The sequence below is a fragment of the Rhea pennata genome, chromosome 11, assembly GCF_028389875.1.
Source record: "Rhea pennata isolate bPtePen1 chromosome 11, bPtePen1.pri, whole genome shotgun sequence".
Lineage (NCBI taxonomy): Eukaryota > Metazoa > Chordata > Aves > Rheiformes > Rheidae > Rhea > Rhea pennata.
In genome coordinates, this window is record NC_084673.1 from 16,691,840 (window position 1) to 16,719,293 (window position 27,454).

Genomic DNA, 27,454 nt, shown 5'->3' on the forward strand with positions numbered 1-27,454 from the left:
CCAGACAAGTCATGCTGACAGCCCCACTGGAAAAGCTTTGAGAAACTGCATGCATGTCTACTTACACTAAACAAAGCTTCATAAACATCATAGTTAACTTTATTGTGTAATACACATATGCTGCTTCCAGCAGATTTGTACAGTCATTTGCAAATTCAGAGAACTGTATATACCATTCTTCATGCCACAACCCTAAAGTGCTGGTTCAATTTTTGACTTCTATTGAAGCCCAAACTAGTACATTTTTTATATATATATGCACTTAGGAAATTGCCACATTTTACTAAAATAATCTGCCAAAGTGATGCAAGACACTTTGATCTAGAACCTGAGCATGAAATCATGGATGGAATCCATCTGCTGGCAGCGCAGAAGCAACACGCTTTGACAGACAGCTGTGATTCAGAAATTGCCAGTGTCAAAATAATCTGCCATTCATCTCTCTTGCAGGAATATCAAGTATTGTGAGAGCAAAGGTACAACACAAAAGGCCAAGACAGCCAAAACTGAAACACACAATCCAGTCCAGCAGCATTAAATTACATCCCCTAAATAAGAGGACTTGGTTCAAGAACCCATTTGCAGTTAAAGTCAGTTATATTAGATTCCAGCAAACCTTAAATTTGGTCACAGCAAGGAGAGAATAATTGAAAGCAGACGTATTTCTCTAACGTCAAAGCTAACTCTTTAGAAATCTCCCTTCCCCAAATTTAATGCTAATGTGATTTAAACATCATTGTTGACTATCTCCTTTACGCACGTGAATTACTGAAGGTGCCCTCCTAAGGGTGTAGATGCAGGCTCAACACACAGGCAGATGAAGTATTAAGTAGCTTTACCAAACACCTGCTGTAAAGGAAACACTCCTTCCACTGCCTGCTACCACCAGCTGTTTGTGGAATTGGCATCTCTCACCATCGCACAGATGAAAAACAGAGTTCGCTTGTTGTGAAAGGCTTTTGCCAAGCTGGATCAAAGAGCTGAAAAGAACAAGAGGCTTCTTTCATCTTACCAACGTGAACCTATTTAGGAATGAGGCAGAATTCAGCTGCAAACAACTAGTTTCTATCTTGCTTCAGTTTAGATATGGAACACAAGATTGTAAAAGGTATATATTAAAGAAAGCAACTTTCAAGAAGTCAGATGCTCTTATTCCTTTGGAAGTCATGTCTTTTTGGCTTAAATTTCCGCTTTACGGTCAGCATTTTTCATGCTAGAAACTCTGTGCTCTTGCATTCTCAATACTGTTTGAGGGAGTCATTAGGATGTTAAAGGCTGATTAATCCTAGCAAAACAAACTATTTTTACCTCTTGGCTTGCATGCCTAGAACACAGCTTTTCAATGACCCTTTGTAAATCCATGAAAGCTTTCCAATGGAACTGCAGGAATCTCTTTAAACAGTCTGTGCTCTTAGTCACTATCTCAGACTCTTCCAAACACTCTTGAGCCTCACTGTATCCAGTGCTGAAACACTGGTGTAGTTCCTCTCATATCCACAGAATCAAAGCTGAAACTCACTGAAGCCACTGAAATTCCACCCTTCTCTCACTTTACAACTAGCCTCAAAAAAAAAAAAGTGTCAAACAAAATACGATACATTTCCTTTAGCAGGCTGTTCGCTCTTCTGAGTAGCGGAAGTTCTTATCTTATGGAAAGACTTATCTTATGGAACAGACATTAAAGACATCATGCTAGTGCAAAGCAATTTTGCATACATTAGCGGTCAGCTTCTCCATACTGATGTTACAACACATTCGTTACTAGAAGAATCAAATATTCCTCCCATGTCAATACATTAGTGAGGTCAGGTAGTACCGTTACATTCAGAAGGAACAGGAAATTCAGACCAACTCACAGGAACAAGCTGGTAAATGATGAAAAAGACAACAGCCAACTTCTCAAATAGAAGTTTGTAAGAGTTTGGTATTATTTTCCTATGGCATATGCATTCACACCTTTAATTATGGTTTTAAGCATCTGCATTATCTGAGTTAAGCTATACACAACTGGAAATATTTTCTTATAAAAAGATTAGTAATGCAAATAAAGTCTCTTAGATGTGTTCTTTAGTCAAAATAATCGCAATTCTCAAATGGACACACATCAGCTCTACTCAAATCTATCACCCCCAAAACACTTTCTCCAAAATCATACAGTAGTTTCAAATAATTCTGCAATTCATCTTCAGACTTATGACATATTATTCTGTTGTGATGTGTTGTTATTTTTCTTTTTTTTAAATAAATTATGAACTCATTTGTTTATACTTCTTTTTAAAGGGGGAAGAGCAGGGAGTCTGGGAAAAGAAGACCAGGAAGGGTGGCAGTAGAGGTGGAATTAAGAGGCTATACAGACTGATAGCCAGTACGACTTTTTCTTCTTCCAATGATATAAGATACAAAGACAAGAATTATAAGGAAGCCAAGTGCCATGCCCACTGCGATGGGAATAAGAAAGTTGAGGTCAGAATCAGCAAAGCATTCTTCAGCTGCAGAAAGAAGAAAAACAAAAAAAGCAAGGGAGAATAAATTAGTAAAGGAAAATAAGCATTAGAAACCAAGTAAAGCAAGGAACAAACATGTTTACAAATTTAAAAACATATCACTGCATTGTATACAATGAAAGTACACCTGAAGTGAAAACAGCAGCGAGCAAAGAACTGATACAAAGATTGACTTCTTCAAATATATGCACTACACATGTAATTTGTACTAGTAAAACACTTCATTTGTGCATGAACCTTCACCTTCCTCTAATGTGCAGTTCACCCACAGGCACAGTAGACACGTCAAACTAGAACAGCTATCTGAGAGCACTTTAGCTGAGCACCTCTCACAGAGATGGTAAACTGGCAAAAAAGCAACATAAAAGACAGACTGGTATCCAAAGATATACATGCTGAAAGCACTGAACCAAAAACACTGATAGACTCTTTTGGGTGGGTAGCTTTATTTATTTTAATCCAAATACAAGAAAAAGTTTATCATTTCAATTAAGAATTATGCACATCTTACTGAAATCAACAGAGCATATAAAAAAAGAGGAGAGACAGCTGTAATGCTACAGTGGTTTTCAATATACAGTTTGGAAAATATGCCATTAATGCTTTTCTGATACAAATACTCATGCAAGAATTAGCATAGGCCTTTCCAGGACAAGCACTCGGAGCCAATTTCAAAACCAATGATACACCTTAAAGCATACATGGAGCAAAACCTAATATTCTTCCCCCATTTGTAATAAGAGAGCAGCTCCATCCAGGTGATGCCAGGATAAAACATTTCTTAAGATGCACAAGTAAGCTCTAGTAAGGGTGTTTGACTTTTATGTGCTTTTAAAAAAAGCCTAACTCCTTAGATTTTTTTTGCTTGATTTCTTACTAGAATAGAGTAACTATTATGCACATATTCAATGCTACGTTAAAATTTCAGTTGCTACTTTATGTTCATATTTAAACCGTTTGAGCCTCTAACTGAATTGGTCTTAGTTATGGGGAATTTACAGTCTGATTTAGCTCAGATATAGTCTGGTAAACACTTACCACTACCTTTTCATTAAAAGCTATGCAAAGCCCTTGGTCAGCAAAGAGGAAGGAAACCAAGAATACATAGAAGTTCAACACCTGAAAATACTAAACACCTGAAAATACAAAACTCAGGCAGTCTGAAGACACCTACTGTCAAGTTGAGCAACACTTGGGAGGAAGAGGAAAGGAAGCATGTACCTTATACAGCGAGCCATTTCAGAACATTACTAGAATGTGACAAGCATTCACGCTTCTCAAAAGATGCAGCTTTGTTTGAATTGCATTGTACTTTTAGCCAGCTTTGACCACTAAAGATCAACATATACTGATTCATTAATGGTGGCTATTGGGTCATTTACACTTCACACGAATTATTTTGCTAAGGATGAAAGGCAAGCAGCAACAAGAATTTTCTTTTTGCCTTCTTTAAAGGAAGAAGATTGCTGCAGTATGTATTATAATATGGCATAGTCACAAGTAATTTCCAGATTAAAAAGGGTAAAGCTTAGTACTATGATCGTTCCATCCTTTACCTCTCTCAAGTTTGCCACTCCTCTATCCACACATCACTACTGAGCAGTGGTGAGGAGCTTCAGAGGCACGTCTTCAGATGGGGAACTTGCTAAATGCACGCCATGACAAAGAATTCCTGTTCAGGCCAACAGGAGCAAGAGCCAAACTTTCTAGGCAGATTCGACTGAACGATTATCAGTTCCAAATAACCTGGAAATTTGGCCCCAAAATTTTTAGCCCCAATATAAAAGTCATCTTCCCTTTTAACTCCAATCATAAGATGCAACCGATACCAAAAGAACAGTAGTATTTGGGCTATCTGTTCTACAAGAGAGACATTCTGGTAAATCAGAAAAAGTTAAATGTATTCATTAACTGAAAAAAAAAATCTCTTGAAGACTATTAGCACAAAAAGCTAAAGAGACCAGCAGTCTGGATATCTTAGAGCATAGATTTAATATTTAGCAAACTGTATATAAGGCACAGTCAAAAATCAAAACAAACTGCAGTGTATGATTGATTATATACATTGATATTCAACACCCAAACACATACAGCATTGGTTAAGTGCTATTCCCACACACTGAAACAAAACCATGTTTATTCACATAATGCCACTATGCATTCTCAAGATTATAAAATTCAAAGTGTAGTACTTCAGAAGAATTGAAAATTTATCAATTGATTATGAAGTGGGACATGCTCAGTGCAAGTCGTTAGGCTCAAATATAAATGACAACATTAAAGTCTGCATCACTTCTTAATCAGGTGCTAGTTTTAAGAGTTTGCCTGACTCAGCATGCAAGTTGCTGATCTGTGTTTTGAGCTCATTTTTAAATAAAACTTTCTCATTTTAGAACTGCTCATATCCAGCATTACGGTGCTTCTTGTGACCAAAAAAGTAAGCCATTAGTACTAGGACAACTAATCCTCCCAAAGCTGCTCCTACTGCTATAGGTACAATGAAGTTGTCCACCTCTGGGCTGCAGTCTTCAGCTAAATAGAAAAAGGGTAAGTTTGAAAAAGAAATCCATTTAAATATAAATATTTAATACTACAGTCTCCCTCTAGTTATTTAAAACAGTTATGCCTTTCCCCAACAGGACACTAGACAGTCATCCATAAAACCTTGTCCTCCCCCCCCCAAAATACAATAGTAATATTCCACCTTCCCAAGCATTGTAACTAACAGACTCTTCATTCTATGATGATTTTGCTGAAGAGTATGAATTAGCATATTAATTAATGTACATTTATCATTACTGTATTAGATTGCACATGCTCCTCCTGTCATGAGACCTACAGACCACACAAGACACACAATAGACTAACAAGAGGTATGGCAAAGGGGAGACTAGTGTCTCTTTGGAAACAGAAAGAAGTCTTGTGATAGTACTGTTAACAAATACGCTGGCAGTGCAGGGAGAATCTATGCAGCTTCTGCCTTAGAGGATGAAACTACTAACCAGATCTCAACAGGCTCCCTAAAGCTTTCCCACTCTTGCTAAACAGAGACTGTTTTCACTTTCCAGGAGCACTACAGGAAGATAAACTGAACTATTCACAGCTGTAATCCAGGTTAAACTGGTAGCAAAATCAGAGTGATAAAAACATCTTGTATGAATAGAACTACAACTGACTGAAACTTTGTAAGCAATCTTCTAACGGTGAATCGGATATCTCGTATCTCAATTAGTTCTCAAACTGTCTTCGGCTAGTGAATTCTAGCCAAGCACATTTCAGAACATGCTGCAAAACATAGCATTAAGACCCAGACAACAGAAGACTCCTCAAAGAGCACCTTCACAAGTTAGGTAACAGAATCTCATATATAGGCTGGTTAAAGTTGACCTTACTCATTTAGTTTATTTTCTAAAATTAAAAAAGACAATACAAGATACCTCTTTCCAAACAGTTAAAAAATGTGAACAAGTTTCCTTAAGAAATAGAACAATCTTTATTGTTTAGAGCACATGTTGAGCAGGTTGACAATTCCCTATGGAACAATACATACAGAAAACTAGTGGTTTTATAACAATAGGCAGTCATGTAAAGTTTAGATGTTTTCTGAACCAGTTATCTGCACATCAGTCTATGAGTACTTTTATCTCTGAACAAATATACTTATAAATGAAGATTAAATCGCAAGTTTTTACAAAGATACATTTAGTTGTGTTGTGTTGAGTTTCAGGAGAATTTGCATCAATCTTTTTATTTTGCCACTTGGAAACTGTGCACAGTTCAAAAATTCATATAGTCAGAGGAATGCAAGTGTGGTAATTATACGTTTTCTTTAACAGAGATGCACAGGTAACTGGTGCCTTTAAACATCAGTCACTAAAACGCTAAAAAAAATCTGTACGAACTTCCGCATTTAAGGATATTTTAATATGAAAGTCCTTAGAACCACTTTTTCCCCCAATTAAAATGGAAAGTGTTGAAGCCTATTCCAGGATTATAGTAGTTCTCCACTTTCATTAAAATGAATTTTAGTAACCAACACAAAATTCAAGCTGTAGACTACATGCTATAGTAAGCATTATCCACCCATTCTTGCTTCCTTAGCCAGTGTCAAGATTAAACTGCTTTTACAGAAAAACCCTTATTACTGTAAGAACGGAAGAGTATCTTATGATTTGTATACAAACATGCCACAGACATCTCTACAACCTTAGAAAACACTAATAAAACATTAAACCAGCATTGATGCAGGCTAAACTCATTCTAAATGTGGGAATGAAGTTATCTTCATTATGTGACTAGCTTTTGCATATCTCATGACATGAGCTGCATAAGAGTTGCACTTATCTTTTAGAAAAGACCTTTTCTACCCTCCATGCAATAAGAACCACGTATTACAGCATAAGGAGGCCAGAGAAGAGTTATGCAGCAAGAGTTAGTTTCTACAGAGCTGCAGTTTAACAACAGTCCAGTTGCACTGCATTTTAAGCTAGTTATACTTTCCACACAGCAAGAAAAAAAAAAATCGGTGTAGGGGGGTCTGTCTCAGACTTGCTTGGCTTTTGCATTATTAACAGCAGCATTAATAAATGCCACATAGCAAACAAATCAAACACAAAGTACATTGAACATTCAGAATGCCAATGGTGGACAGTTATAATGCAAATTTTGATTAGCAGAGAATCATTCAAATGGAGATTTAAAGACAGCTCAAATTGCAGCAACTTATACTGGCTCATTAAATGAAAGCATCTTTAAATAATGGTCATTCAAAGCAACAAGATAGACCATCTCTGTGCAAAGTATGATATAAAGTTAAGTGCACTTTAAGTTCTGGAATATTTAAAAAGATTATTCCCTTTAAACTGGTGCCAGCAAAAAGCCTGCTTTAATTTAGCAGAACTCTGCTTCAATTTTGTATTTTAGGGGATTGCCAAGCTATAATAAGTGAGGAGAATTCAGCAGCTAACAGTATTTTTGAAAACATTTGGAAACTGCGCTGAAGTCTTCCAATTTATCCATCGACTGGCAAAAACAGATTACCCATTTTGTTTGTATAGTCAGGGTATGGAATGGTTCCTGAAACCACCAAAGCAGGAGTAAACTACTCAGGCTTCACCAAATCTAAGTAGGTTACTGCTGCCACTTCGTAAGATCACTTAATCACCAGCCTGAAGTTTAGTTCTACAAAAAACAGTTGTTACTGGGCATCATACAATCCTTGTTAAATACCACATGAGTCACAGTGACTAGTGCTGTCAACTTAACCCACAACTATGACAACAACTAAGGAATGCAAAGGAGAGAAGCAAGTACAAATTCTATGCAATTTCAGGAGTTCCCCAAAGCACAGTTTAGAATGTGTTCTTGTTTCAAATTACAATTTGTAAAAAGCAGAAATAAATCCTAAACATTTGAGTGCTTTTGCAAAATAAAATCTTTAACCTAATAATTTATCCAATAGTGACATCCGACATCTTCAAAACAGCTATGAAACCCACATCTTCTTGGGGAAGGAAAACTAAAACACAGTTCTGCTTCATCTGACAAAAACATCCTTTGTTTCTCAGCTCCAATTAGCTGCAGCTAGTATTTACTCTTAAGATTTTTTTTTGTTGGACTTCAAAACTTGCACTTGCTTCATTTAGAGTGAAATCAGAACAGTGATCACATTCAGATTCACAAAGTTTGATATCCAGCATAACTTTTTCTTCTGCCAATTATGTAAGCAATCACTATAATGACAATCAAGCCAGCAAGTGCAGCACCAACTACAATTGGGATTAGAATGGTGTCATCATCCATCGAACACTCCTGGGCTGTAGATGAGAAAAAGGTTGCAACATGGAATAAATAAAGACAGAATGCTTGCCAAGTGTGGTATAAAAAACTATTTTCCTTAATATGAAGATGCTCAAAATTAAGTATATCACATCTGTACAATAAGAGAAAAAAAATGTAGAGGCTTCATAGGTACTTTTGGCAGATATTAAGCATTTTAGTCAATCGGAACATTTGATGACCTATAGTAAGCTACAGGTGCTATCCCAGTATATGAGCTTTCACATGCGTAAGGTCTGTAGAAGAAAAGGGGGAAGGCACTCTTCTACTTAGGAGTAGGACAGAAGCAAGTTGATCTGTTTCACGCTCAAGGGAAGTCTGGTGCTTTTACTGATTAAGAATAAAGTGACATGGATCTGGTACTAAGAAGCTAACTGCAAGGGAGGTAAGTTAGAAACAGATGAAGTCACTATAACTGGAAGGAGGAGGAAGCAATTAGCTGCAACTTGAACTACACAGTTAAATACTTCTTTAGAAAGTATTATAATAAATATTGTTTATTGTGCTTACATAAGCAGAATTAGCTTATCTCCATCTATCTAAAAAGAGGTTTAAAAATCTGCACCCAGTCCATTTATCTACAAATTAGCATAATCCAAGACTAAGTTGACAGTATTACTGTGAGCATGAAGACAACGCTACGCTAATGGCTAACAATGAAGTAATTTAAGCCAGTCTAGTTTTCCTCAAATAAGATTAGGATGGTATAGCAAATAAACAAAATAAATTTCAGACAAAATTCAAGATTGTTTCTTGAAGTAGCTCTGTCAGCTCATTTTTCCCAGCATTCCTATTTCTTACATTGACAGGTCAAAAGAAAAGAAACGCTATCAAAGTGTATTTCTGCTGAAGTTTCGTCCCATTTTCTTACATTCAAGCTACAAAAAGGTATGTAGAAGATGTCAGAATTTCTGACCCATTCTGCCAAGCAATGCTTCATCTCTCTTCAGTGTCTCTAGCTCCTTCACATTTTATGAAAGAGGACCTACATACCTGGCAGATGTTTTTTTAAAATGGGAACAAATCTGACAGTTTTCCTTGAACTTGAATGTCAGTTTCAGAAGTTCATTACACACCCCACAAAACAAACAAACAAAAAACCCAAAACACTGAAACAATGCTTTAAAAAAAAGTGCTTATGTCCAGCTCTGTTAGAGGCTTTTTAGCAAGTAACAATTCTTTCACAGAACATCCTACAGCTTGATAGATTTACTCTTACCTGTAGAGAACTTATTTTCCTTCACGAGGAATGGCTGAATCCTTAGATTAAAAGTATGTATTTGAAGGTCTTCATTAATCTCAAGAGTTTGCTCTTTTCGGCACATATAGGAACTACCGAGGGAAGCATCCCACTTGCTGAAATTGTTGTTATCTGCACTTAAAATGACTACACAAAAGGGAAAAAATTAACACGGAAATTTGCATGCTCACTTCAAATCTAAGACACATGCTAATATGTTCACAAGGCTAAAGACTTGAATCTAGAGTGGCCACTTTTCAATACTGGCTACTCTGAAATACAAGGTAGTCTGAAGAAAGACCAAACTGCTTAACGGTTAGAACTTCAGTGGCTGGCTTCTTATAGTGCTTATCGCTAACCTCAAAGGAACATGACATCCTTGTACCTCTACTCATCCCAGCGTTGCAGAGGTGCGAGCATTTTAGTTTTAGTGCCCTTTTAATTGCAGCAGCTGTGACAAACACATTAAAAAAAGCATACTTTTTGATTTGGAAAAAAGAATGCTTCAGCTGTCAGAAGGAACATTCTTTTCCCAGTCAGGATTAAATGCGAGAGATGGGAAGATAGAGCAACATCTTCAGGCAAAGGAAACAACAGTTGGTTTATGAAAACAAAAAACTTCAGAGTTGGTACAACTATATTCCATATCCAAAAAAAACTTATGCTATTGAAAATTATAACAAAAAAGCTCTCTTACGCATCTTAATCATTATGTGAGCATAAGAGATCCTGTTGGGGAAGCCTCAAAAAAAAAAAAAAAAAAAAAAAAAAAAACTACACTGCTGTTTGAAGCAACTCTGGTAGCCATTTCTGTTACTTCTGCTTATACTGGCCTAAAGTAGGAAGTCAAAGTAGGCATAATCAGCACAAGAGAGTCAGAAGTGTTTGCTAATATAGACACAGAATAAAAGGCCACACTTTAAGGCAGATATCATTTCTTACCAGAACCATTCATATGGTTGAGCAGTGTAACATTCACCTCTTTCAGATAAAATCTTCGTACATTTGCACTTGCGTTCTTCTGTTTAAGAAGTAAGAACCACTGTCAGTGTGAAATCCTGCATTTTGCAGTTTAACTTTGAGAACATATGCTTTCCAGCGGCAAGCACATTTACCACAGTTGTTTCTCAGAACTTTATCCCAATGGCAGTTACCCAGTTTTACTTCCTATACATGAACAACCAGTTATCAGCAAACTACAGAAGGGTTTTACCATGACTACCCATTGCACAATGCCATTAACGTGGAAAATTCATTTAGACTGAAAGAAGTTACTTACAACAAAAAATGTGAAACCAATGAACCTGCTATTTCCATCATTCAATCTCAAAGTAGCTGTTGTGTTACCACAGGTACCATCAACACTAGTGGTCTTTGGATTGATGTTGATCAGAAGAGGCTGAAATATAGAAACATCATAACAAAGCAGTTCAGTTGTCATTAGGAATCTAGTATGCCAATCAGTAGCAGTCTTAGACTAAAAGAGCTTGTCATGAATGAAGCGACACTAGGAGCCTTGAGTCTGGCTGTCTAACTGAGGCCACTTGAGTTACGTTTAAAAGCTAGTAAGACTGAGGCAAACAAATTGCTCAGCAAGGTCTCACCACCACTTGTTCTAAGAAAAGCAATAATAATGCTCATCAATCTGTGAATCAGGGCTTTTATTTTATGTACCTAATAAAACAATTTAGCTTTGGCTCCCTCTGCAGGAAAAAGAGGGGACCTGCAGGGCTCAATAGCCTTAAAAGCAAAGAAAGTTCCAGGCTTTTAATCATGTTAGAGGTATTTCCAGTAACTAGTTACACTGAATCCATATAAGATCTTGAAGCAAGATACTATGCCACATAACTATTTTGACATCAGAGAAGTGACATGCACAATATTAAGAAGCACTTCTGAACAGTCAACAGTGTAGGAGGCAAATATCTTGTACCTGCTTTTTTATATGAAACTACCTTTCTACTCTTCTAAAAGATGAGAGGTACCTTGTCTTGGGACACATTCAGCTGCAGCCCCACAGTAGCCAGAAGACAAGTTTTATTTCCACTTTTAAGAGAATAGTTTCCTGTGTCTGGATTCTCCACAGGTTTAGGAGCAGTGGTTGGAGCAGGTGATAAAGTGGTGGTCGACGCAGTAGTTATGTTGGCAACAGTAGGCAGAATAGTAGGTGCAGAAGTAGGTTTATCAGCATCACATCTAGACTCTGAACAGAAGAAACTTTAACAACCATTTCACTGCTGAGGCTTTAATAAAGTCTTATGATTGATAAATTTTGTTTAATAGAGAAATTCCATGCTGTTGTGTCCTTTAATTTATATAGCACACATGCTACTAATTATTTCTGATGCTCTGAATTGAAGTATATGGACAAAAATAACTTGAAGTAGTTATAGAAGTGTGATATACATTTGTCGCAGGCTAAGTAAACAGTCCTATTGAAGCTATATGTAGCAGGATGATGCATTAGTCTCTTGATTAGCAGAAGCTTGAGCTGAGTGCTAAGGCAGCAGGTTCTGGACTAGTTAAAGGTAGAAGCAGAGAGTCTACCTCTGAAGAAAGCAAGCAATCAGTTAAAAACCTCAAATTTCAGCAATATTATTATTCAGCAACAGTAAATTTGATGGGCTGTTTTTTAATGCTCTGATTACTAGAATATACACTGTATTAGACTACTGCCTTGACTTAGAAAACAGTTAAATACTACACACTACTAAACCTGTTCCATTTTTTGTTTGATCCTCATTTTTAGGAATAAGACAAGGCCTACCAGAGAATATTTATACCAGTACCAGTCATCACAATTAGCAAATCTTAAGAGTTGGTAGATTTTCTATTATGAGACTTTTCTTCTTGCACTAAGGTGCAATACAAAACAATTCAGAGTTTGAAATCCTCACCTTTTTTCCCAATGGTGCCATTCTGAACAAAAGCCTGCAGAGTGATGTTCCAGAAGAACTGTGTTACATTTTCTGCTTCAATAGAGTCAGTATTATGACACACAAAGACATTATTCAGTTCAACTGGATGCATAGTATCCTTTACAACAATGGTAATTGGCCCTAGAAATAAGCACAAACATTTAATTAGCACTGAAACGCCTCATGACCTGCAAGAATATTCATAAGCGGGTGTTATGTTTTCTATAATTGCATAAAACAAAGAATTAGAATAAACTAATCACGGGAATTAAGTTTAACAACCCTTACCCCTCTTTAATGTTTTATCTATATATCTTGCTCTGAAGTGTTAAGTAATGCAAAGAAGTTAAAGCCTCAAGAACTAGACAAGTCTTTAGAAAGGAGAAGTATTTTACTTATTTTTTTTTCTTTAGGAAAAAAAACTACTATTAGTAGAAAGTCTATTAGTGCACAGAAAGCCTAAAACTTTGTTTTGTTAAAAGCTGTGGAAGTAAGGTAGTGCACCCTAAAATGACTCAAGATACCTGTTGTCTACTAATAGCACTTCACTGACCTCCTCCTTCCACCGCGCTTAAAGGCATCATTAGAGTCAGAGAAGTTAATTAGTCTGTACTCTCATCCAGTAGAGAAGTATGATGAGCAATAGTTGTGCAGTATACGGCACAGAAGTCATTAAATGCTCTACTAATGCTATATATATATATATACATAATCAAGTACAGTAGGGTACCTGAGATATTACACTTGTAGCAGAGACTATTTTGTAAGTGTGATCCTGCTCTGAACATTACCTTTTCTTTTAGCATCACGAAACACAGCACTATCATTGGTATTGTAGGTAAACGTGATAAAGTCTGCCTGGTAAGTTTCATTGGTTTTCGTAAAGTTAACACTCCAAGAGTGACCTTCTTCAAATTGTACTGCCAGAAGTGCAGCTTGTGTGTCATTACCGCAGGTGCTTCCATCGTGTGTCACGTTGGATGGCAAACTCAAAGTTGCATTTTTCTAGAAGAAAGGGTCAGTTTTAGATATCTTCAGACAGCAGTTCTTCCCATGACAGCATTATAAGCCTGCTAGAGACAGATGATTCCCTGCACAAGATTAGCTCCATATTTTAGATTACTCTACAGAATTATGAGAAAGGCTACCTGACATCTGACTCTGAAAGCGGCCATACCAGATTCAAGTACAAAACTACAAAGCTGAGTTGGTTTTAAGTCTTAACTGTGCTGAGTCGTAATTAATGCTTACTTTAAGAACATTATTATACCAATAAACAAATCTCACTAAATTTGACAAGTAAGCCATCTAAATAAGTGAACTGAGAATTTCTTACACTTTATTTTAAAAAAATGTATGTTTAAGACTAAACCAATTCTGAACAGAGGTTAGTTCCAAATACTTACATAATCACCACTGTTTGTTTCATATTTTATCAAGAACCTCATCAACCATTGTGCATATAAGCATGTAGCGTTAGTGGCATCCTTCACATCTACTTCCACAGCATAGGACTGGAAAAAAACTGTAAGATACGATTATTAGCTGTTAATACATTGATTTCACTTCATTTTGTTGAACTGCTTCTAAGGATAGTTCATTACAAAGTAGTAGACAGAACACATTATTTCTGGACTGGATTTCATTTGCCAGACACCGAAAGAATTGCTAGATTTCTAAAAACTACTAAAACTAAGAAGCACACAATGTGTGTTCATGAAGTGTTATCAAGACTTGACAAAGATTCTGAAAAAGATGTTTTGTAGTCTACTTACCTGATGGAAGACTAACAACTTAAATGAGGACTAGCTTCCCAGTGTCTGAAACTGCGTAAACAAAACCACAGGAATTCTGCGACACTTAAGCAAAGTAGTGCTTGTAGAGCAAGAGCCCCTATATTATCTTATCTGTTTCATCAAGCAGCATGACTCAAGTTGACCTCTAAAGGACAAGACCTGTGAGTCTTCATTGTGTTTCCAGTTTCTAGCCTGAAGCACATGTATGCTGAATTCGCTTTAAGTTTTAAGAGAACTTCTACAGGTGTTGGATTTTTAACCCAGTCTGACTCTCAAGAGAGGCATTTTCCCATAGTGAGCTTTCATTTCCTTGTCCAAAATTATCAGTCTGCCACACTTCCCTAGAACAGATAAATTCTGATCAACATAAGCTTGAGATTTATCAGGCTGCCTTCCTTAAATGTACTGTCACCATGATCATGCAGTTCTCTCCCACAGACCATTTAATTTCCTCCATCTCTAACACATGCAAGTCAAGGTACTTTACATTTTGTTTCACGTTTTGCCTTGGCACTAAGGACTTTCACCCTGACAACTAGAGGTTCTCTCCTCTGCCAGCAGTAAAGACATATCAGCATGCAAAACAGCCGGCTGTAAAAATCTACAGCTATAACTTGCCATTGTTCATGCTCTTTTGAATTAAAAGGACAGTCAAAATTGAGACGTTTTAACTGTCATGTCCTCTCTAAGAAGTATCCAAGACAGAGCTTGAGAAACTTGATAGTGTTAACTTTGAAGCATAGGAAATAGTGTTTGATGCCACATTAGTGATTTACCAATGTTATCACCATAATGAAACTATTACATCGGAAAAATTTTGCGGACTGAGGACAAGGCAGTAGGTTAAAGTAAAGCAAGAGGTACAGTTTAAGCACTGCAGAAATACACAAAGCTCTCACAAAGAACAAACTATGCCAGAAGGACGAAGTATCATTCTGTCACTGAAACTGAAGCAGATGTTTTGTATCACATACGACTTCTGTGTGTGTGTGTCTGTGTGTATATTTTAATTTATCATTCTTTCAGACCATCAGTTTAAATAAAAACAATTTGAAAGAACTGGAATCATCTACTCTCTCACTGTATCTTCTAAATTGCTGGAAATTCCTACCTATGTATCTTATCAAACAGCACTGAGATTTGAGGAGACAGTAAAAGCAGCTCCTCAAAAAGCACATGGGAAAGGATGGCTGCATAGAGACAACAGAAATGAAAATTCAGTTTGGTCTTTACTCCTGAAAATACTTGAGGCTATTATGCATTTCAACATACATTCCCTCCTGCAATAGTCTGCCTGACTGTTCTAGCTGATCTATTAAAACCTTTCTATGGAACTAGAAATTGTTCTCCACTTAATAACTTTGCAGATGCTCACTCCTAACTGGAGAGCGTCATACTTAAACTAGAGAAATGACTAAAGAAAAAAAAATCCAGTAAAGCAAAAGATTGTTCTGAATGTTATTTCTGTCTTCTATAGTGCATGCTGCTTCTCAAGGTTTTGTATCATTTACTCACCTCCATCATCTCAGTGAATAAAACTCTGATTCTGGGTAGAGTGAAACCCTTTGGACTGACATTGAATAAGTGGAGAAGACAGTGATAAGAATTACTAAACAGTTCAGGACCCATGAGTTTTTGAACAGTAGGAAAAAATAATACAGCAGAATACATAAACAGCAGCTATGTAGTTGAAGATCCTTTTTTTACCTTAATTTCTGTGCAGCAGAAGATTCTGTCAAGACTTCCACAGTGGCTGTAATGCCCAGTAAGGCAATACCTACAAGGGGAATTCCTTCAGCTAGCAGAATTAGAGACACAAGTAGTACATCTTCCTCCAAAGCAAGGTAGTAAACACTGAGGATTGCTTGCACATTCACAAACAACCAGTTTGGTATGCCTTTTTAGGATAACTTTTGTTTGTGCAGAGATCTGCGGTGCACCAGAAGATACTGGTTTCGCAACTTGCAACAGCAAAGCATACAAATTTACTGCCAAGAAGTGGCTTAGAGCTCCAGCAACATTAAATAAAAACTCTCCATTTTTTAAGCTTAGAAGTTATTTATTACTGCACCTGTGTACCAGCTGCGTGTTATTATCCATTCTCATTTCAGAAGGAACTGGACCAGGCCTTAAGTTTCTGGAAACTACTGCAGCCTAGCCAGGATAGCCATGGTACTTCACTACATACACATCATGTCACACGGCATGTTAAAAGACTATTGACTAAGCCATAAAGTACAATGTACTTAGAAGTAATTATTTTACCACAATTTGAAAAGCAGTATAAAACTAGCAGAAGATTGATACTAACATTCTACTAACTTGCTCTGTAACACTGCAATTTCTTTGCTTCTCAGTGCTGTTTTACCTATTAGGAAAATCTCTTCCACCTTCGTAAAAAAAAATAAGAGATGAAAAAAGACATAACTGAGCTGTGAAACTGCTTCTTCTATGAGTTAGCAGGTGCAAGCAAAAGGAAGAAAGGTTGTTTATTATGAGTAGCTGAAAACACCTCAAGAATGAAGTGGTCCAGATTCAGAAGTACCAAGCTGACTAGTACTTACTCTTCCTTATAGAGAAAGTAGCTTGCAAGTAACTTCTCCAAAAGGGATATTTCAGCATAGGTTATGGTAGATGCAGCAGTAAACACTGAAGAAATGCTACAGTAAGCAAGTGCACACAGTAGACTTGACCAACACAGATAATCTCAATATACACACATGCACCTTGCACACCCTGACCTACTTAACAGTGAATAACTCTTAAGTGTAATTTTTTTTTTAAGTACAACCTTATTCCAGATGTCAAAAGATACATCCTCCCTATAAGAGACCTGACCTACCCTTAAACAATTAGTTAGATAGCCTCAAAAGCCACATGCACAAAAGTGACAAAACTAACACAGCTGGTCAGAACTGCTAGCATAACAAAGAACTACATTCAGTTAACTGCTAAATTTATAACAAATTTGCAGGACAGAGGCATTCTCTGCATGAAACCTAAAGATCAGCCAGCCTCCTTGCATGCTTTGCTCACTGCAGACAGTAAAACAAAATAGTAAGACTGGGGACTGCACTTATCAGAAGTAAATTAGCTTGGCTTTTTGCAACATCTACTCAGTGTATCACTTCATAGGAGCAGTATCTTTGGATTTAAAGGTACACAAGGGGTGTATGCCTGCATGTGTTAAAACAAAACAGCCACTTTCTCACCCTTACTATTACCAAAGGCATTTACGAACTCCTATGCAATAGGAGAGCTATGCTATAATACTGCTACTGAGTGCAATGGCAAGAAGAGGCAAAACCTAGCATTTAAGGCTTCATAGCTGAGTAAACACAATATTAACAGAAAATAGTAGTGAACTGAGGGGCAGACAACATCACTCTCAAAGCCACGATCTTAAAGAACAACGTTACTCTGCAAAGTGCTCTTCATGCTTTGAGAATGCTTTGTAAGGGAAATGCCCCAAACCTCACTTAAATACATAAACCTATATAACTCATCTCTGTTGAAATAAAAACGTATTCCTAGCACTTCCTTGATTTCTGAGTTATTTTATTATTTTTTTTTAAAGGAAGAAAGTTATTTCATCATTCTCTACAGTGTGGGATTACGACTGCTCATCTCCGTAGCTCCAAACGTGCTCGGCTGCCGACAAGGGCCCACCGCGCAGATCCGCGGTCGCCGCAGACCCCCGCCCGAAGCCGCAGAGCGGGCAGGCCAGCAGCCGCGCCGGCCCCGCGCAGCGGGCGGGCTCGGCGGAGAGGGCCCCGGGGCCAGGCCCGCACGCCCTCCCGCCCGCGCCTCACGCTCAGCCCCACGGCGCGGGGCCTTGGCCAGGCTGCAGAGACGCCGCCCCGCCCCGCCCGGCCCGGCCCGGCTGCGGGTGGCGGGCGCCCCCCCCCCGCCCCGCGCGCACGGCCGTTGCCCGAGGCCGTGTCACGTGCCCAGCGCGCGCGGGCGGGGGGAGAGGGGGGAGACACGCGCCAGCTCCCGCGGGCACAACAACCGCCCCCCGCGCGCGCCGCAACGGCCCCAGCGCGCGGGCCCGCCGCCCCCTCAGCCGCGCCCGCCCGCAGGCCTCGGCGTCCCCTCACCGGCGGTGCCGAGCAGCAGGAGGAGGCAGGCGGAGCAGCGCGGCGGGCGGAGCGGCCCCCGCGGCCACCAGCGCGCTTCCATGCTCCCGGCGGCGGGCGGAGGGGCTCCGTGAGGCGGCGAGGGGAGAGCGAGCGGGGGGAGGCGGCCGGGCGCGGCAAAAGCGTCGCCGTCGGTCATGTGAGGGGAGGGGCGGTGCCGGCCGCGCTCCGCCAATCGCCGCGCCGCCCCCGGCGGGCTCGATTCGATGGTTCGCGGACAGAGCGCCCGCCGCGGGGCCTCGGGCGGGCAAGCTGGGGAGCGGCGGGGCCGGGGGCGGCGGGGCCGGGGGCGGCGGGGCCGTTTTCCTGCCACGCGCGGGGCTGGCAGCGAGGTGCCCGGCGGGTCCCGCTGTAAGACCTGCTCCCGGCCAAAATCGTTTCTCTTTTTTTTGTTTTCTTTTCCTTTCTTTTCCCTTCTCTTCTCCTATCTCTCCATCTCATCTCTCCTTCTCTCAGAATATTTGAGCCCTTTCCAAGAGTAAGGCTGAGGGAGAACATATTTTGCATCTAATGAAAAAAATCTGCTGACCTCTTTTTCCTTTGGTGAACTGCAGCATTTCCCTGTTGTGCAACAGGGACTCGGCAAGGAGGGGCCCTTGGAGCCGAAGACGTGTGTTTTCCCGTCTGTCTGGTGGTCCACTCGTGGACTTCACAGTGGTGAAAATTTCTGTTTTGAACGTGCTCAGGAGGAGCTTTGAAGATTTTAGTGGCTAAATTCGTCCAAGATTTCATCATCTTTCAGCATAGTTGAATAAGAGAAAATCCAGCAAGAATTATGGACAAAGAAACATAAGAGGAAGACTTGAAAGACATTTTAAACACAAAAATACCATCCGTGGCTCAGGAAGCCCCTGACTAAGCATATAGTTCACAGCTGACATTGCATAACAAGGAAGTAGCACTATATATTTACTCTCTTCTTATGTTCCTCCCTGCATGTCCATTACTGGCTTCTGCAGAAACAGGTTGTCAGGCATTTGCTTTGACACCATACAGCCATTCTAAAGTTAACTGGGCTAATTTTAGGTTAAGAAGGCAAAGCTGAGAAAAGATACCCTAAGGAAAGATAAACTTTTAATATAGAGATTTCTACTACTACAAAAAAGGAAGGAATAATCTATTTTCCCTGCTTACAGTAAATAAGAGAGCAGAGAAATGAGCTAAAATGACATTGAATATTTAAGTTAGATAGTGGGGAATGACTAGCTGAGCATTGCACTAGATTCTCATGCAAGATCCTGTTTTTATTAGACAAACTTCCCTCAGGAAATGATTCTGCTTTAGGGCAGGGGTGGACTTAGATGATCTCCCAGTGTCCCTGCAGGCTCTAATTCCTGTGATTGTTAGCCATCATCCCACATTACTCAGGGCTAATCAGAGATTATACCCCATCTTTGCAGGAGGAGAGCCATTCCCTGCCCTTTCTTAGCTCTTGCGTGTGAGCAGAATTCACATGTGCTGTGCCTACTAAATGACTGGATAGAAATCTTTCCAGTAATTGGTTCTGTTAAGCAGGGTGGAATTTGGCACTAGCAGCAGGAACTGGGACGCTTTGCTGCATTTTCACTGATGCCTAAGTGCAAGACACTAGCCTGAAAGAAAGAGAGAGAAAGAAGCTGCCAGATACAAGTGCTGGAGAAAAGACATGATAGGGTAGATGGGAAGGGGTGGGAGGAGAAGACAAGAGTGGACAAGAAATCTAGTGAATATGAGACTTGACGGAGGTATAAAATCAGCTGAAAGTTGAATTGAAGGCTGGAGAGTATTGATCAGAAACAGAAACCAAGGTTGTCTTGGTGCAGAAGCCATGATTAAGAGATGGCAAAGAAGATACAGACTAGGAGACAGCAAAGAGAATGGCAGGAGGATTCCCAGCTACCTAGGGAACAGGAGCCTACTGGAATAAGATAAGTCTGTTTCCGTAGGAAAATGGCAAATAGTATTTGACTAACCAGGAACTAAGAGACATGCCCAGTGATGCGGGAAGAGAATGAAAGCTCTTGAAGAGGACAGTAAAAGACCTCAACCTGATATAGTCAGACAGTGAGAGTATTAAAAAGATGTAGAGATGGTGTAGACAGGAAGGTGATCATAAAGTCTGGAGGAAGTTGAATTAATGCAATTTATGATAAAATAATAGTTAAATAATCTCAGTTACACACTTGTGATACTGTACTTTTCCAAAGAATATCAGAAAACAAAATCTGTCAAGTCTGGAACACCACTGTAACCAGTGAATTATACAAATGTGGGTTCCACCCACAAGTGCTTGTGTGGTCAGACACATTCACTCATTCTTTGCATTTCTTTTTGTACTTGGTAACTGCTCCTAGAACCAACCTATCATGTACATTCATATCTGTACAGCCATCTGTATAAGCATCATTGCACATGAATACCAGAATTCCTGCAATTTCAAGATGCTTGGAAATAATCACTCTTTTATTCAGCCTTTGGGCTTAATTTATTGAAAACTTACCTGAAGAAATAAATTTTATATTTAATACTTGAGTCATCATTTGTTGTAGGCTGTGGGGGAGCTTCTAGTATAGATGAAATGGCATAGATAGTGGCATAGATGAAAGCACTAACTCTGAAAGTAGCAAGTCTGGGCTCTCAGCTCTAGGGTAAAGAGTAGGGCAGTTAAAAGTCTAAGGACTATTTTCTGTACTTTTACATGTTCTCATGCTTCATTGTTTTAGTGAAATGGAACATAGTCATGAGAGGTCTTGTTCTTGAAGAGTGAGGAATTCCATTAAAGGGATTTAAATATTAGGGTAGAGACGTTGAATTAGGTTTTAACTAATGGGAACAGGAGAAAATGGGTAGTATGTTCTAGGCTGTTTGTGTGCGGGAATGCCATGTTTTGTGTCAGCTAGAACATTTACTTCAGGATGTGACTTTAAACACTAGTGTATTGAATACCTCCCTAATCTCTTGCCTGTACGTTAGAAATAGACTGTGACATTCTGCAGAATTAAAAGGAAGATTGATTATTTGTTTCCATTGTGCAAGTTTGGTGAAGTGTGAAATGAAATCAAATGGTAGATATAGTAATATGCAGATCTGTTCCTGATAAATAACACTGAGTGAGATTAGCAACTAGTGTGGGATTAAAAGGCTATTATAGTTTATATAATTTAGCATGATGTAAAATATATTATTTTGCACTAGAAATACTGTTTATATCAGAACACAGGTTATTCTTTTTTTCCCCTACTGGGTTACTTTGTCTTCCTGTTATCTCCGCTCCCTGCCATATAATTGCATTGCACAAGCATTTTGTGGTATTATGTCTTTTTATTGTAATTGTAGCATATGCACTTTTTATTCAGAGGTTTACTTCTTGTTTGCAGTTTCAGTCAAAAAGAAGATGACAGTTTTTCTCACTGAGCTACAGAAAAACAATGTATAGGCCTAACCTTGCTCCCTGTTAAGTCAGTGCCAAATTGGCTGTAAGAGCAACTAATACAAAGATGAATTTGTATGAAGACAGGAACCATAAGCTAAATCTCTGTTTTATTTTTAGTGTCACAATATAACAAGAAAGACTGGTGTTTCTGTGATGCACGTACATGAAGACTGTCCCTAGCTACAACATGGTGACTGATGAGGCAGCCATGAAATGAATCTACATTTCTGCCCTTGCATGAAGAGTCCTTGGGGAAACTCCAAAGGATGAAACTGTACCTGGAGTAAGTGGGTGCAAGCACTTTAATTCACATAAGGGATGAAGTTTGTTCATTTGCTTCAGTTATCTGAATGTGGTGATTATTCTTGAAAGATAGGTTTGTGATTCTTAAAAAGAATGTGCACCTGCATTAGCACAGTAATACTCTCCTCTTGTCTAGCCTACTGACAGAAGCTTGGTTTTGGCAGTATTCTCCCTACAAGGCCAATTTTGGGGCAGTTTCCAAAGCCTGTCTTCTCTTCATAGCTCTGAAAGGAACAAAATAAATCTGTGTTCTTCTCCCTTGTTTAACAAATCCTCCAGCTTTTCTTAGAAAGAATTGTACTGGCTGTCATCAGATGTTGCCTGATTCCTCTTAAATTCCATGAAAAGCAAATATATTTAGTACTTGTAAGATTCAATCTCTAACAAATATCCATAGCATCTTATTTATCATGAGTAATTTCCTTGTTGATTGTTGTGGTCTTAAAGATGGCAGCATTTATGTGGGAGAGGGAGTTCTATAACATAAGATCAAACTCTTAAGATCAGCTGTTTTCCTTTCACAACGTAAGTGCAAATGATTACTAGTATGATGCAGAAAAATATGCCTTAGCCTTTTGCGTACTAGGGAGAAATGATTTTTCATTTGGCGTAATTATTGGAGCCACTGATGGATGGCAAAGCTGATCCTGTTTTTCTTAGACATTCCCTGTAGTTACTGCTGGATTTGAACATGAGGACCGTAATGTCACTGTATCACATTACATTTTTACTATGTAGTATACTTAGCTTTATATTGGGAGTTTCAACAACATATTGACATGTATTTAGGACAGATACACAGTACCAATGTGATTTCTTTTTTAAACTACAGTTCAGCAAGGAATATTAATTCATGCCTAATTTTGGATGTATAGGTTGTTCTATGACTTTCACTCACATCATATTCTTCACTAGTAGTTTCAGCTGGCTGAATATTATGTCTGTATTCAAATTTTTCTTAATCTTGAGACTTGAGAAAATCAAGAGATGTATATTGTCAGAAGCAAAGTGTTCAGCAATGTTTACCAAAGCACTGAATAATTTAACATTTCTGATCTCTGGTGCTGGAGAGTACAGGTTGTGAAATGAATAAAAAGGAGATACTATCTATCTAGAGCATGTAGTAATTACTAATTTATTCTATTTATTTTTAATTCACTGTTTTAGGTATCTGTTTAAGCAACATGTTATTCTGTGGTACATTTTTTTTTTTGTAGTCCAGATTATAGCAGAACCTTTCTAGGAAGCAGAGGAAGGATTTGGCTCTGTCTTCCAAGGGAGAGGCTGATGGAAAGAGGATATGGGGTTAATGATGGCAGGAGAGGCCCTGGATTCACTTGGCAGAGGTGGTGAACCACAGGGGCCCTCTGGAAACTGTGGCAGCAACTGCAGGAGTTGCAGCTGCTGAAATTTTCCTTTTCATGTAGCTCCAGTTTGTAATCTGGTTACTTGTGCTGTGCAGCGGAATAGAAATTTACTGTGGTCTGGACACCTTAGTGAAGAGCACGCTTTGTCCAGCACAGTATGACATGTGATGTGCATATGCTGCATATGAAAATGTTAGTGTACTCAGTGTTAGAGAAGGGATGACTCTTGACAGCTCTGTTATGGGAGCTTTAAAGCAATTGCTTGCTATCTAAAATGTATGAAAACTGTGGTTCATTATTGTTTCAAGCAGATGGCAGTGTTCCTGAGCTGTCGGTTTTCTGGAGGAGGTGGTGGTAGGAAACCAAACCATTAAATGGTGTTGCTCCAGGAAACTGCTGAGTCAAGACTCGGGCAATCACGTGGAATGCCAAAAAAAGAAACCTTTGTTGTGAGGTGAAGAGATCAGAGATCAGGTTGCAGCAGAGACAGCTGCAAAACTTCCTGCAAAGGCACTCTGAAATCTAGTCTACTGACACAGCTGGAAAAACATGTTTCCAGCTTAGCAGGAAGGAGTGGAGGTACAGGAGGCAGTATTTTGTCACAAGCGTATTACAAAAACATGCTTGTATAAATGCAGCCTGACTTAACCGTATGGTGGTTTCCTTGGCAGGTGAAAGTGAGGTGTAGCTAGGCTTTAACATGGCACTGGTGCAGTGGCTGCTCCTTTGCTATCCCACTGCTGGCATCCTTAATGCTATGGACATCAGGGACACCAGGTGATGGTGTTGCCATTGGTTTTGTGAACCACTGTAATGTTCAGAAGCATTTTCAGCCTTTGCTGGATATTAAGTGTACTAGAGTAATCAGCAGTCAGGCAGCTTGATAGCAAAAGATAGCAAATGAGAGACTTCTGTGCATATTGTGAATTATGCCAAACTTCTAGAAGTGTTTCAGTTCAATGTAAAATTTTTTTTTTCAGATGATTGACTGACAACTCAATACATTCTTTGCACTTATAACAGCAAAGTGGAAAAATGCCAGTACTCAATTTTGTATTTTTATCTACATTCATTGTCTGTCAACTTTCTGGAGATGCATCTGTCAGCTTCTGAGTAGGAATTATTTTCTGAAAATGAGTAGCTTTGTACATGAGATACCTCCTGCCTCCAACTCTTATGAAAGATGTATTGACTGTAAGTTTTTCTGAGAAATTTCAGCAGGAAGTTTCAAACTTAGCAGGAAGCTGTATTTAAATTACAGAGGTTGTAAGGAATACTTTTTGCTGTACAGTCATTTTCATTTTCTTACCTGGGTATATTACAGCAGGATTTTATCATTACAGCATCCCTTGTAACATAGAATAATGTTATTTCCCTCTTACAAAGGCAGTAAGGCAGACAACATGTAATTAGCCTACAGTCACCTGAAGTCTGACAGAGCTAGGAAAACGGGTTCCACAGACCCTAGGTTGATGCCTAGTCACTGCATTGTCCTGGTTAACAAAACTCTTCTCAGGAATGATCTCTATCCAATTTGAGGTGACCTTGCACAGCATCACCTTGAGTAACTGCTCCTGGCTAAGATTTGAAGCAGCAGCAGCCGACACTGTAGAGATAAAGTGGAAGAAATTGAGTCAAAGGAGATACAGAACACGGCAAGTTTTATGTGAGGGAGCAGAATCACAACTGTTCAGGTGCAGAGCCGGCTCTCAAGTGGAGCAGGCCTGACCTCTTCCCTTCATGCAGGCTGCAAGCCAGCTGCGTGCGCACTGTGACAAGGTTCCAGCCAGCCTCTGGAGAGGCTGCGTTTTGTAATCTTCGTTCCCACCTCCAGCCTGAAAGCTGTACCTCCTTCCCAACACAGTATCTGATAGAACTTGGTCTGACACAGCGTCTTGCTCAGGCTTTAGGGAAAATTAGTGGAGCAGTTTTGCTTCAAGCCTCAAATTATTACTACTGAAAAATTTTCTTTTTATAGTGAAAGGACTGTTTTTGAAACAAATTATCTGTTTTTGACTCTTAAAGCAAAATGTTTATTCTCAGCTTCTGTATAGACTACACAAGGGTAAACAGAACATACGTTACTATGTGAAAAATTTCATATGAGGTTTGGTGTGGAGGGGGAAAAAGCTATATATTAATTAATTGAACATCTTGCTAATAATCCAGCACTGGTATTTCTTGCAGTATTAGAACCATTCACCATTCCAAACTAAAAAATAAATATATATATCTAGCCTATATAGCCTTAAAAATACTGTCCTTGCATACTATCCCCTCCTCATTTGCAAAGTCATAACGACTAAGCTTTGTAAAGAAACATTGCATCCTTCAAGCTCTGCAGTGGTCTGTACATTACCAAAGATCCTGATGCTGCTGTGCATACCTTAAATACATGGAGCATCTCAATGTTAGACCTACCAGAAGAGAAGCTACTGCAACATCCTTATTATTGAAAATGGAGCAGAACCTCTAGATTTTCACTTGTTTAAAAAGACAAAATCTGGTAGTAAAAGCAAATTAAGAATGACACACAGGTTTTCATTCAACTAAAACAGAAGTATTTCAAGCTGACGAACAACTGACTGATTTAAGGATTAAACTAAAGAACAACCATCAATAGAAGTTTTGTATTTGCTGAATATGTACTATTTTTTCCAGGTTTAAGAAAAGGGCTCCATTTATGGTGCTGCAATTCTTCACCCATTTTTAGAGAGTTAACTTTGAAAGTTATTTCTTTAGCATACATCCTAATAATTATTTCCCTTAAGCAGTACAAGATAGTTCTGAGAGACATTGAAACTGCTCTGATCATTTTATGTAGATAAACATCTGTTGCTCCTCTTCCCAGTTAACTCCTTATTTCACAGAAGATACCCTCTGTGCCAAGTCTACTCTTTCTGTCAGCACCAAAATAAATTTTAAAGAATTCAGCTTGAAAATGCTACTGTCTCTCTCTCAGAATAAGAATGATGTAAGGCATTTGGTACTTCATACAGTAACAGAAATAAGTATTTACTGCTCTGTAATACTTTCCAAAAGAAATAGTATAGATAGAAAAATCTGTCAGTCTCCAAATATGTGTCTGTAATTTTTTAACAAAATTCTGTAGAATTTCAGAGAACATAGGAAGTAGGAAAGGGAATATTATCTTTATGTAAAAATTATTAGTGAAGAAAACATCTTGTGCATTTACATGTCTCCAAGCTGTAATGTGGAAAAAGACATCTGGGCAATAGTATTAGTGGGAAACATTCACTGGACCCATTTCAAAATGCCATGCCCAAGGAACAGTTTATGATTATAGCAGTGTTGTGCAAGGTCAGCCTCCCTGCAGCATGTGCAAGTCTTCAGCAGAGAACTTAAGGAGGAATCAGCACTTGCTCTGCAACAGCTGTCGGTCTTTCCAGATCATCTCTCCAGAACTAAGAAAGAAAAAAAATCATGACTCTTCCCCCCTCACACCTCCACTGCAAGTCCTCAGTGCTCCCTCTCTGAGCAGGAGTTGCACTAAGGGAAACAAGACAGGTGGAAGATATTCCTGACAAATCCCACTCAGATTTAGTCCAGTGATTCCAAATGGCTGAAGGAAAATATGAAGATGGCTCAATCTACAGTACCAGAAGCAGGTTACTTGATGAACCCTGTCCTTTGTACTTTAATGATTGTAACAGAACCATGACAAAGTTACTAGATGTACTGGCAAACAACCAATAATGCTGTCTCCTGTTCAGGCCACTGGCATACCAGGCAAGTACCCTCCTGTAACAGCACCAAACCATCAGGTTTGGTATTTTTAAGATTTCTGTCACTTTTGCATCTAATCCTCACTTAAAGTTTGCAAGGTTGGACTCAATCCCTCTAGAAGCTCATTTCCTCCCCTTCCAATCTTTTTCTTTCTTTCTTTCTTTTTTTTTTTTAAAGCTAGGTCTTAAAG

The 27,454-nt window shown here is 38.9% G+C and overlaps 1 protein-coding gene across 2 annotated transcripts; it reads right to left on the minus strand.

Moving 5' to 3' along the window:
- Positions 1–2,928: 2,928 nt before the first annotated feature.
- LAMP2 (lysosomal associated membrane protein 2) lies at positions 2,929–18,573 on the minus strand. Of its 2 annotated transcripts, none has more exons than XM_062584464.1 (9): positions 18,397–18,573; positions 13,907–14,025; positions 13,292–13,505; positions 12,480–12,641; positions 11,568–11,785; positions 10,862–10,981; positions 10,525–10,603; positions 9,562–9,729; positions 2,929–5,036 (listed from the first exon to the last, which is right to left on the minus strand). In XM_062584464.1, exons 1-9 carry the CDS (start codon positions 18,476–18,478, stop codon positions 4,894–4,896), a joined length of 1,305 nt encoding a protein of 434 aa, XP_062440448.1. In that variant the 5' UTR covers positions 18,479–18,573; the 3' UTR covers positions 2,929–4,893. The 2 variants fall into 2 exon arrangements, with proteins under 2 accessions (XP_062440448.1, XP_062440449.1); XM_062584465.1 differs by lacking the exon at positions 2,929–5,036 and adding an exon at positions 5,974–8,320.
- Positions 18,574–27,454: the final 8,881 nt, after the last annotated feature.